The sequence below is a fragment of the Macrosteles quadrilineatus genome, unplaced genomic scaffold (genome assembly GCF_028750875.1).
Source record: "Macrosteles quadrilineatus isolate MER2022 unplaced genomic scaffold, UCM_ALF_1.0 Scaffold_4__1_contigs__length_99947679, whole genome shotgun sequence".
In the NCBI taxonomy this organism is placed as follows: Eukaryota; Metazoa; Arthropoda; class Insecta; order Hemiptera; family Cicadellidae; genus Macrosteles; species Macrosteles quadrilineatus.
Window position 1 is genome coordinate 27328382 of NW_026542597.1, and position 13399 is coordinate 27341780.

At 35.5% G+C, this 13399-nt stretch overlaps 1 protein-coding gene across 1 annotated transcript; it reads left to right on the forward strand.

Moving 5' to 3' along the window:
- The first annotated feature begins 3172 nt into the window (after positions 1-3172).
- On the forward strand, positions 3173-13391 carry LOC128993298 (uncharacterized). The gene is made up of 7 exons (XM_054417104.1): positions 3173-3255; positions 6389-7133; positions 7653-7773; positions 7946-8031; positions 8962-9111; positions 10462-10644; positions 11767-13391. The coding sequence occupies exons 2-7, from the start codon at positions 6502-6504 to the stop codon at positions 12995-12997; spliced, it is 2403 nt and encodes an 800-aa protein (XP_054273079.1). The 5' UTR covers positions 3173-3255; positions 6389-6501; the 3' UTR covers positions 12998-13391.
- Positions 13392-13399: the final 8 nt, after the last annotated feature.

A 13399-nucleotide genomic window follows, 5' to 3' on the forward strand; every position in this document is an offset into this window, starting at 1 on the left:
TTTTGTTATTCTTATTACTTTTTCAGATTCAAATTTTTCCTACCTCCAAATTGAGAAGTAGAAAGTGTCTATTTGACATGGAACATCCCTTTATTTTAAATTTATTTTGAGTTTTATAATACTGGCACCATAGTCTCCTCTAAAGCTGGGTTTTCCTAGGCGCGGAAGTGGAGAGCGGAGAGAGGAATGCGGAGAGCGGAAAAGAGATTAACATGGTGTTCAGCTCCGCTTCTAGGAAAACAGTAACATTAAATTACTTAAGACAAGTGGAGTCTGCTCTCCGCGTTCCTCTCTCCACTCCCGCGCCTAGGAAAACCCGGCTTATCGGCAACACTACTGTCCTGCCAAAACGAGATAGCTGTTGCACTAATTTATAATGGAGTGGAGAGTATAAGCATATATAAAACATACTTTCGTGTTGCTTGGTCCATGGTATATCGCTCCGGTAGTCCGGTGTGTACAAGCACGGCCACCTTTAACTCCAACAAGTGGTGTTGTAACAGCTGTTAAGTTTGGCAGCAGCTAATGGTATTTGTGTATTTACAAAAGCTTGGTTACTGGACTATGACAATATTGACTCCGCTTTAAAAATACAAAAAAAGATTTTCTATTTAAATATTGTTTTTGTTTTCAATTCTATATGTTTTTTAATAAATTTATGTTCAAAAATTTTAATTTAAATTAATAAAACGCGAAATAATGAGCTGGTGTCACCTGTCTGCCATGTTATCTTATGGGGCGTCTGGCGCTAGACAACACCACTTGCGACGTTGCCAATTCTACCAGGCCGCGGCCTGTAGTTAGAGGTGGCCGTGGTACAGGGCCATAGATCAAACGTTTAGTCTATGACAGGGCTTAAGGCAATATTTATGTTAACACTATTATTATTTATGTTATTACTGTTGCAATAGACATACCATTGCAACGTTGTCACGCTATCAGACATTGATAAAATGTACATATTGACTAATGTATGTTTTGTATGTCTAATGGAAAGTCACTACATTTTTGCATCGTTTGCTGTGTGCAGTTTTGTCATAAGGTTTGGTTTGCAGTGGACTACTTTTTTGTGTTTTTTCTTCTTTTTTAAGAAAAGACTGAAATATTAATTTAGGTTCAACATGTTTGATAGCTTAATTGCCTAAGTAAATCATGAATCTTGAACTTATTTTGGTTTGAATATGGTCAGTTGCGTCTTGCCAGCCTTGAGCCCCAGGCCCAGATAAATATGCCTACTATAAACTGGTACCTCTTATTTACTACAAGAGTTGAAAAAAAAAACATGTTTATAACCGTACTCGTACTTGTACAAATATTTGATTTCATGGTTATTAACATTATTATGAACATATTCTCAGAGTACATAATAATTAATCATTATATACTATGTAAAACCGTAAATAAAAACACACCCCCTTAGTTACGTGTGTTACTTAAAACTGTCAGCAACCTAAATATTGAACAGAGAAGCTGCATAGCAAAACTAAGCATGCCGATCATTGAACTAGAGTGGACTAGGAGGAGGTATTTACTCAGGGGAGGTACAGAAGAGGCTACGATGACGCTGTGGGCTTCTTATTAGCTGAGGGAACGCCATTACCATAACAATACGAGCTGAAACCATCGGCCTCGGTGGTGTAGTGGTTAGCGTGCCGGGCTGATATGCTGAAGGTCCCGGGTTCGTATCCCGCTAGACACATTAACTTTTTGTCCAAGAGTTTTTCATTATCAGCAAGTTTGGTTGGTTTGGTTCGATTATAACAGTTTAATTTTATTATTAAGTTATTATAAAATTTTAATTGAGCAATTTCTAGTTTTATTTAATAAACAGAATTATTTTTTCTATTACTAAACTTTTGTTATACTGTATTATTTCATTATCAGCAAGTTTGGTTAGTTCGGTTAGGTTATGATAGTTTAATTTTATAATTAAAAATAATAAAATTAAATTTGAGGTATTTATAATTTTATTTCATGAACAGAACTATTTTTGCGATTAGTAACTTAAACCTTCATTGCCAAACCGAACCAATCAAACTTGCTGATTATTATAAAACAGAACAGTTTTATTTTTTATTTTTTTTATTTTAGTAAACCTTAATTCAAGTTTAATCTTGTATATTTTTTAAATAAAAAAAATAAGATTAAAATCGAATTAAGGTTAACTAATTTTAAAAAAACTGTTCTGTTCATAAATAAAATTATAAATGCCTCAAATTCTAACAAAAATATACAGTTAAGAAATATTCGCATTCTAAGCGACAAAAAGTTAGTGTCGTCGGTGGGATTCGACGCCGCCTTTAACTCCAGGCCGCGGCCTTCGAAGTGGCAACGTCGAGTGGTGTTGTAACAGCTGTTTTGTTTGGAAGCAGCTAATGGTATTTGTGTGTTTACGAAAGATTGGTTACTGGACTATGACAATATTGACTCTGCTTAAAATGTACAGATAAAGATTTTTAATTCATATTGTTTCGGTTTTCAATATTTTAATAAATTTATGTTCATAAATTTAAATAAATAAAGTGAGAATTAAGTTTATATGAAAATGGCTGATGTCACCTGTCTGTCATGTTATCATATGGGACGTCTGCCACTAAACAACACCACTTGCGACGTTGCCAATTCTACCAGGCCGCGGCCTATAACTAGTTAGAGGTGGCCGATGATTCGAACTGGGGACCTCAGATCATCAATCCGAGACGTTATCAAATACGCCACCATCAATCCGAGACGTTATCAAATACGCCACGGACACCGATGGACTCATATGGTCTTCCCTCAAGTGAAGAGTGACGTCACGCCCTCACTTCTTCTCCAAAAAGAGGTTCTCACCAGTCTCTGGAAGAGGAAAATTAGATACTAGTCTCGTCTAGAAACCTCTACGCTGGAGAGACTGGGCTGGGACTCAGAGCCACGATTACTAGAAAAATACCGGTATGGATCATTAACATAAACAAATGACGTTTTTGGCCCGAAAATAAACATAATTTAACATTGCTTAAATGGAACTAACAAAAGATAAAACATAATAATGTTTTATCTATGGTATAAGATTCGGGCCAACAACGTCATTTTGTTTATGTTTATGATTCATACCGGTATTTTTCTAGTAATCGTGCTCAGAGGAGAGACCCAGTCGAGACAAATTAGTAATAGTAATAAAATTAGTGGAGGAAATGTGAAAACGAAAAGTGATAAAAACGAAAAGCCGACAAACGACGCGTCGCGTCACGCGTCAGTCAAGTTAAGTGTCAAGTAAGTATGTGCTGTGCTATTGCTAGTAGACAGTGAAATTATTGTCAATTTAAAAGAAATGCTAAGAAAAGTAAAGAGTTTTTCTAAACTTAAATTCTTTGTTATAGGTTATGATGATAGGCCTAATCGTGTTGAAGGCCCTGTATTGTTACAAGGAAAAAAACATTGTAGCTAACTAATTGTATCTAATCAATGATATTGTTAAATTTTAGGGGTACAGTTTCTTAACTGGGCTATGCTAATATCGATTGAAACTATCGAATTGGAAATATTGATTAATAATCGATATTTTTAAATATATCTATTATAAAACTAAACTATCACAACCTAACCTAACCAACCAAACTTGCTGATGGTGAAAAAATTGCATGAAGGTTTACTAATTGAATCGATAGTTTCAATCGATATTAGCATAGCCCAGTTAAGAAACTGTAACCAATTTTAGATTTAAAGGTAAGTTACCTATCCTAACTTATACAAAATCAGACTTTATTAAGTATTGGTGCGAAACTGCCAATAACTCACCAATAAGTAGGCCTAGTGCCCGCGCTTGTAAAAATCAATAAACGGTGCTGTTTCGGGAAAATCTTCACTAGGAAGATGTAGGTTCCTACATAAAGGACACTTCAACACGAGACACGTCAGTATCATGGTCATAAACCAGGAACACGAGGGTCATTAACTTAATTAGGGCTTAAACTGAAAAACTGCGCACACCGAAATCTATTGATGGCTGTCCGCAAAACGGCCATCAATAGATTTCAGGGTACGCAGTTTGTCATTTTAAGCCCTTATTATGACCCTCCTGTGTTCCTGGTACAGTCCAACCTCAGTATAACGAATCTGAAGGGACCGAACTAAATATTCGTTATATCAAGGTTTTCGTTAAAATGAGGTTCGTTATATAGAGGTTAGGTTTGCAGGAATTTCGCTAAGTCGAGGTTCAGAACCAGCTCGGTCAATATAGGCCAGGATTTGACCTCATTAAAACACAATTAAAGTAGCATAGGCTACTATACTTTACAGTACAGTGTTCATTGTACAGTAGAACCTTCTGTATCCAATAGTCAATGGTAGAACCTAAATTATCCGGCATAATAAAGATGAGGGATCTTGAATATTACGCAATCATGACAATGGCATTGACCTTGGTACAGGTTAAAAACTGTAAGTTTAAAATCACAGCTTGTTCTAATCCTCCTAAAACCTAGCCAAACACTACATTGCGTTGTCATAAACCATGTAAAAAACAAAACAAAACAGTAGAAAGTTTTGTAAGCTACTGACTGCTCCGTGATAGGCCGGTACGCTAAAACAGTACAGTACTGATTTATCACAACAGAGGAATGTCAATAATAATAATTAACTATAGCATTGGTGTTGCTAGTTGAAAGAAATCGTATTGAAAACAATAAATTATTAGATAAGTCATTATAAAAGTGCATATTCATAGCCAAGTTAAAGATAACTTAATAAAAACAATCGTTAATTAAGGAATGTTAAAATAACGATGTTTCTATTCTTTCTCTTTGCTTTTGTTTTTATATTCTTTCTTAGATTTCTCTTTATCTAAAAATTGTACAATTCACCATATTTACTTATCACCCAATCACAGCTTACCGGTACTACAGATTACGCCGTCATCAGTCCTCAGTGAATGAAATCAGTTCTCAGTTGCAACATTGCGTGCACAGCGACAGCAGACAGAGAGATGCGTAAAACCACAGTAAAACGGAGCGGACTAATGTTAGCGCAAGCGAAGACGTCACCTTTCCATTTCATTTGATAAAGAAACAGATTTTCCAAAAACAATACTGGGGTGGGGGATTTGTTATATCAAGGGAAAGACGTAGACAATTCGTTATGCAGAGGTTAAATTCGCAATGTAGAGGTTCTGACAATGACAAATTTGTTATATTGAGGTGTCTTATTTTAGCCGAAATCACGAAAAATTTGTTAAATCAAGGTCGTTGTTATGGTTTGTTCGTTATGTAGAGGTAAAATATACATAGTCTCTTATGGAGAGTTCTAGGGAATTAAAAAAAATTTGTTATACCAAGGAATTTGTTATATTGAGGTTCGTTATATCAAGGTTAGACTGTATATGACCATGGTAGCCTACTGACATGTGCGTTAAGGTGTCCTCTAACTCGTGACCATATAGGTATTAAGGTGCTTGGCCGTATTTTTCCTCAAAACGGCCACCGATAGATTTTAGCGTAGCTCTGCAGTTTGTCATTTTAAGCCCATTTTGTTTGACCCTCCTGTGTTTCTGGTATATTACAATGATAATGACGTGTGCGTTAAAGTGCCCTTTATCTCGTGACCATATGGGTATTAAGTTACCATATTACGCAGTGCGGCCCGACTAGCCCGAAACAGCGAAGTGCGGGCACTACTTATATTGGTGAGTTATTGGCAGCTTCACACAAGTGACTTTATTAACAACAGTCCAGAACACTGAAAATTCAGTTCGAAGCAAAACAAAATGTTGTTGTTTCAAAAATTAGTAGCCTAATGTAGGCTTATACAAATTATTTTATTTATTTTCCTATACCAGTAGGGCTTACATCTTTTCAACTTTTAATAACAGGTCTACTTATTGCAACTTGAGTCCATGCACAAGCCCTGCTTAATGTAGACTTTTTTTCTATTTTTCCTATTTTAAGTTTACGACAAACCTGAGAAGAGGATTTAAACTTGATGATGTGGCAGTTGCCACAAAATATGTAGTTTGTCTTACCAACACCAAACAAGGATATTGTAAGGTAACAAAACAGTTTTATTAATATAGGCTTCAAGCAATATCCAGAAGTAGGACGATGAATTCTGATAGACCTTTTCCTTGTTTAGGTAACTTACCTGTTTTTTTACAGTATGCCTAAGTGTATTTTTTTGTTTTTAGATAGTAATGTGTGCTGAAATAGGTCTAAAGGCCTAAGGTAAAAAAAAATGTATAAGTTACCGTAGGCCTTTAAAATTAATAGGAAATAAAATTATTTTATTTAATTTCATCTGAAAAATAGTTAACAATGCATTTGCTTGAATCTCATAGTAAAGTTGATCTTAAATTCTAAACATATTTTTCCCATCCACTTGTATTTTAAGTTTACCTAGGTTTGATTTGTTTCAGGTTGTATAAACTCTATAACAAATGCAAAGAGTTGCTAATATTTGGCTAAGCTTCTACTGTTAAATCGAGGTCTTCATGTTTTTAGAGAAAAAGTCATCTTACTGAAGTTCACCATGGCTGGGTATAATTGGCCAGGAATGTCGAGAGAGGATTGGATAATGTCCTCGTCTCAAACAGTAATAGAATATAGTAACCAAGAGAGTCAAAATCAGGGTACACGAAGTTACTCAGCGAATGCACCGCCTGCACCTACCCAGGCTCCTACGCTCTCCAGTAACTTTGAAGAATTAGTTCAACTACAACTTCAAATGCTTAACAAACAACCTCCGGTTTTAACTGACAAATACGGCGGGCAACAAACACAACCTTTATCTTCTTTCGGTCCCCCGAAGTCTCTTCAAGACAACTCTATGGGCGATAAATACAACCCATTTGTAGAAGACAATGATGATGACATGGAGATTTCGGATGAGGAGAAAGAATCTCATAATTCAATTGTTGAGAGAAAAGAAGCTCAGACAAAAACTAAATCAGAGTTTATTGAGAGACCAATTATAAATGATTTAGAGATAAAATCGGGTGCTGCTTTTTACCAGGGTTTGATCCTCTTCCTGCCGCCTTTTGAGCAACTGGCACATTCCTACAGAGGCTCTCCTGCTTTAAAAATTCTGTACGCCTCATTCGAGTTCAGTTTCAAAAAGCCTGTAAAGATTGAGACAAAGCCAAGAGAAAACGAGCCTACTGTGTGAGTATTTTTTATTAAATAATATTATGGAGTTACTTTAATTGTATCGAACTCATGGTGGTTCCGTTCAACGACTACCTCTATGTAAGTTGTATGTAACAATAAGTTACACTATTGAAGCCTCCGTCCTATCCTAACCCATCCTAAAATAACTTAACCCTAAATAAGCCTCATAAATAAATATATAACATTTCAATCTGTAGAAACATATTCATACAACAAAAAAGGTCTGTAGGGGCCTATGATAAGTAGTTTAAAAAAATCAAATATTTAACAACAATTTATTATTAATTTTTGTATACTGTTTAAAATGTATTACAACGTAGTTCAATGTAATTTTATTTTGATGACTGTCGAATTTCTGTAAAGTACCTGAAGGCTTTTTCTTCTAGCTCCAAATAACCTCATCTCCATTTCAAAACTAGGACTAATATTAGGAAAATGTGTAACTTGACCCATATCATTCATGACTGCACTCAGCCAAACATGAACTACACTGTGGTTCCTTTGTGTGTACAGAAGTGATTCAACTGTCTACTTCAAAGACCACTTTCTCGCTTCTGGTTCAGGCCATGCTCCGCACCTAGAGGCAAGTGTGCGAGCCCTAGAGCTACTAAGCGAGACCTGCTACACCATTCAGGTATGCCAATCTGCCAAGATTAATCACCAATCATTTGACGTCAATTTTAATTTTAAAACTTAATTATTTTTGTTAGCAGGCCTACCTGCTGAACTAGACCCTGTGTTATTAGATATAATGGATACGGTACTTTTTGAAAGATATTAATGTTGTATTATCCTGTTTATTTCAGGCTAAAGAAGATTATTTTCTGAAGTGCAAACTTGTTAACGCAGAAACTATGAAGACTCTAAATTTGAAGAAATGGGAAGCATTAAGGTAATTGCTGGCTATTGTAAATTTGTACTACTAACTTATGGTTTGGGCTGGCTGGGTAGCTGAGTGGTTACAGCGCTTAGCAATCAAAAGGTTGCCGGATCTATCCTGGGAAAAGTTAATAGCTTTTTGATAGTTATAAACTGCACCCAGCTGATCATTGGGCTTTAAATAAATGATCCTGACCAATGAAACAGCTGATCTTAGTCAGTAACAAAGCTGCACAGACCATCACACTCCATTCTTCACTTATCCTTCACTCACGTTTGGTTAAGATACACAAGTGGCATTCCCATCTCAATTATTGATTGATAAAAAAATCTGAAGATGTTGGGAAAGGATAACCGTTTGTTTACAGATTTTTAAGTTTCCGTGCATCATTATACTCATACAAATTAATTACTTTTTAAGGTACCTCTGTGTATAGGGTATGTTAATTATATATTCTTTATCAATAGTAGCATTTATTACAACTTGATAAGTACGATCACACATTGTTGTCAATTTTATAAGTTACTGTAATATTAAACTTTTTTGTAGGCTACTTTTTATTTTTTTAAATATTTATCTTCATCTTTATTAAAATCTTAAGAACGATGGATGGATGGACATCTTTTTTTTTTATTTTCATGTTATTTTGACAGTGCAAGGTTTTGATGGAAACTATTTTGTTTGTTTGTAGAATACCGGTTGATACCATGGAAGGTTATGAACCCTTTATCGAGAACTTATTTAGATTTTAATAAGGACCTAACTTCCTTAGTATTTTTTAATTGTATTTTGACGGTGAAATTGTGAATTTAATCGTGACTGGCACCATTACTTATGCCAAACAGCAAAGGGCAACCATAGTAAGGTCTGGTGTGTTTTAAACACACATGAAAACCAAAGTCTTATGTCCAAAGCTTAGCTTAGGGCTTATTTTCATTCCAGTGAGAAATATCCGAACATTGTCGAGGCAACAAAGACCAGTCATATTCAGAAGACATTTGCAGTTTTCCTGGACAGCCACACAAGTACTGGGGCTTACGAGGATATTGTCTGTTGCAACCTAACTCGGCAAGACGTCAATAACATTAAAAGGTAATTTGCATTACTGCTCTGTTTTTATGCCACTATTACCTGATAATTGTCCAACTAGGGATATTGAATTAAATATGTATGTGCTTCTTCCAATCTTAATTTGATCATTTAGCTGGGAGAGTTTCAATTTGAAATTTGATCACTTTTACAATAATTGTAAACCAATTATTGGTGATAGTGTTAGGGAATCTTGTGAATATAGGTCCATTGTTTATTTTCATGTATTAAATGTATCAGATAGTTAATTGGCAATTCAAAGACATAGAGGATGCCAAACGTCTGTAAATATCTTTTTCCAACTAAAACTTGTATTCTAACTCACTTTATTTTTGACCATATAGTTAATTAGGACCTAAATAGACTTAAGATTAGTCTTTAATCACACCAGTTATTATTTGGAGGAAATATTCTCTTAAAAGCATACAAAAGTGCAATAATTTGTACATAAATACATGTCAATACATAATAATAGGCTACCATTATCTGAGACTCATAAAATTACCTATTTCCTTACCTAATATTTATTTGAGATGAAGTAGACGCTTACTTATCCACCTTATTCGGGACTTTGGCAGTGCCCGAATATTGAAAATGTGGAACTTACTGAACATCTTCTAAAAACACGCCAGCAAAAATACGTCAAATTTTAGAGCTTCTTCCTATCCCTTCCAACTTTTGCTACCAACTCTTGCCGATTGCTACCAAATCTTTCTGATCATTCCTGAAGTCAAATGTTATCTCCCTTTTATGCCAATCGCTACCGAATCTTCCTGATTCCTCCCAACGTCTTGCGTTCTCTCCCTACTGTGCCGATTGCTAACAGATTTTGCAATTGCTCCTGATGTATGTTGTTCAACCTGTACTTTTCCGATTACTACAGACTCCTTTGATCACTTTCAACGTCTGTAAATCGCTCTCAACTCTACCAAACGGGCTAATATGGCTCAAAACGCCATTAAAAATGTATCTAAAAAATGTAAAACTATTTTACTGTAGCTTTTTGATAATTAGAAACTGTATTCAGCCCTGTCCTTGTTCATGGGCTTTTAATAAATTATGGCCCTGGTCGTGGCTGAAGCCTACAGTTTGTTTTATTCAGTAACAAAGCTGTGTAAGAGATCTCAGTTCTCACCCATCTCTCGCTTGTATTTCATTTGTATTTTTATTCAAACACACTTAGACCTGGGGCCCATTTCATAATAAACTACAAGTTACAAGTTACAACTTGTAACTTGTTATTTCCATTAGATTTGCATTGGGCAATCAGCTGATTTACTAATAATATTAGTTTGTACTTTATTATGAAATAGGCCCCTGATTGTATCTTAAATGGTGATTATTGCTCTGCAGTGTCGTAGAGTTTTTCAATCTGACTATGCTGCCGTGTTCAATATCTACAAACCTGTCCAAGAAGAATACACCGTGCGTGGTCACCATACAGAAGTACACCTCGGCAAAGAAACTTCTCGACATCCTCATTGCATGTGGCGGTGAGAATGAGAAATTCAAACTGTTCCCGCCCGACACCTTCAAGTAAGTAATTTTTATTTGTAGGTCAACTATTGTATTTGTATAGTTCCTTTGACTTGGAACTGAGTGAAATGTCCCATTTCTATGTCAAAACTGTATTCATTTCTAGAATAAAATGATCTTAAATTGGTCTAAATAGATGGGATTTCTAATTTAATGTTCAAAAATTTTTATAATTTTGAATTGGCAATATATATACAAATCTTAAATTGAACAAAATTAATCTTGCCAACACCAAATTCTTGGGGTTTAATTATAGTTGGGGACTAATTGGGATCTACCCTTGTTTAAATTACAAGGAATTTGGATTTGGTTGTAATATACCTTAGGTCTATCTTGACTGTATGAGGTCCACTAATTGTATGTGTTCTAGTGACTGCAATTTAAACCTTACTGTATTGTGAATGATCAGAGGTCAAAATATTATGCATGTGGAAATTTGTGGACCTTAGTCATGTTTGGATTTGGCATATTTTATTATTAGTGTAGCTTAGGTTAGTGGGAATCAACCGTATTTGTGTTTACATAACTTTTTCCCTTCATTAAATCTTCTGGCTTTTAAATATAATAAATCTTTTGGGGGCTAACACTTAAAAAAACTCCAAAGCAGAGAAAACATGGAGCCCATAAAATTGTAAATTAGTTAATATATTATAGAAAATTATCCGCATCGTGCCTTTTAGATTGAATACATAACTAGGCCCTAATAAAAATGCAACTACTGTATTGAACTAATAAAAATTCAACCTACAGTATATAATAAACACAGTTAACAATAAGATAGTTCAGGAACTAAGGCTTCTAAGGTCTTAAATACTAAAGACTTGGTCACAACACAAAGGAACAAGACGTTTTAGCCCCACAACGTCGGAGTAATCAACCGTAACAAGTGTCTGGCACTACTGCTGTACACTGATGATGGCTGTCTGTAACAAGGCCTAAATTTCAGCATTCAGCTATAAGTGTTTGTGGTACAGTCGGACCCTGAAGACCGAGTTTGTTAAGTTAATAATTTACTTTATGGTAAACTTAATAAGAAGTGTTAAAAGTGTTGCGTTAATTTGATGATATATTCTGATTGTAAAAGACAAATATTTGATTTTAATATATGGTCGATGTTTATAGAGACTTCTACAAGTTGCATCCAAAGTACTGGGACAAAAACCTATCAATGGTACCGGGAAATAACATACTTGCTACGAAAACCACACTCGATGATACCAGTTTGCAAGAAATGATTATGGCACCATATAAAAGTCTTATATCAGATTTGTTTGTAAAAAACAAGACTTTACCTAAAAAGGAAAACGTAAAGGATGATGTAGGTTTAAGGAAAGCGGGTGACGACTTTATGAAATCCACCTTTCAGATCGACATGGTACAGAGTAAAAATAAAGCACCAGTGGAAAGAATGACTCTGCTGTTGAATTATATGGAACAACTACAAGAATACGGGAGCAGAGTGTTAACTTCAGGAAGAGCAGATATGATAAAGATCTACCACAATGCCATTGATAATGTCCGTAAGGATCTAGAGGAATGCAGAAAAGACATTGAAAAAGAACAGAAAGACAAAGAAAAAGTGGTAGCAATCAAGAGTAAAGAAACCTCACAAACTTCTACAAGATCTAAATCTCCATCCACCAGGAAGAAAAGTCCTCGCAGACGGTCAAGATCTCCTAGTAAAAAGAGTCACGTAAATGCGAGGAGATCTCCCTCTCCAAGAAGGAAGGCGAGGTCCAAGTCTCCCAGGAGGGGTCGATCTCCTCCAAGATCATCTCCGATCAGACACAACAGGTCTCGTCGTTCTCCTTCACCTAGAAAACGACGATCTCCTTCGCCCAGGAGGAAGCCGAGGTCTCCGCCAAGGAGAGCCAGGTCAAAGTCTCCAAGGAGAGTTCGATCTCCCCTGAGGTCTTCTCCGCCCAGAAGAAAATCTCCACAACGCGATGTCAACATCACGATTTTTAGAGACCAATTGAGTAGATACATAGATATTTTGCGAAGGTTTCGCATTGAAATTGAAGACACTCCAATTGAGCGAAGGAATTTGTTGAAGGACAAAAGTCTGTCTCTTAGAGAGCAGCTAACAAAATTTAGAGAACGAGTGAGAGATAATTTTACTGACCTGGGTGAATTCCAGTACGAAATAGAACTATGTGTGGACGAGTGTATGGAACAGACTGACATGATCAATGGAAAACCTGGACCAAATGACTTACCACCTCCCCACATGATGCCTTCCTATGACCCGAGAGCTAGTTTGTCAAATTCACTACCTTTACCACCTCCTTTCCCCTCCATGGCATCACAGTTCCTTCCTCCAGGAGATATGTATCACCGCCCTCCTTACTGAACTTAAAACGGTATCTGTATTTGTCTGTAAGATTGGTAGTTTAGTCCACAGTTTACAGTATTCAGCTTCAGCTCCTGTCCAACAGCAAGATTTTAACTCAGTGATAATTTTTAAACTAATGGAATCATTAAATTTACTTATCTTTCAAAAAGTATCTATACGTTTATTGGTTTATGCGTTCTTTCACAGATGTTTGTCGTGAGCATAATACTGTGTCCATACAGTAAAATGAAAATAATATAATATTTTTTTATAGAGATTGTATTGAAATGATTTAACAGATTAATATGAATCTATTTCTGTTTATGTCAAGTTGGTAATCTTTTTTTACTATAATGTACATAATTTTAGTTTGTAATATTGCATTTGATATGTAATTAAATAGTTTAACGGAATTTCAGA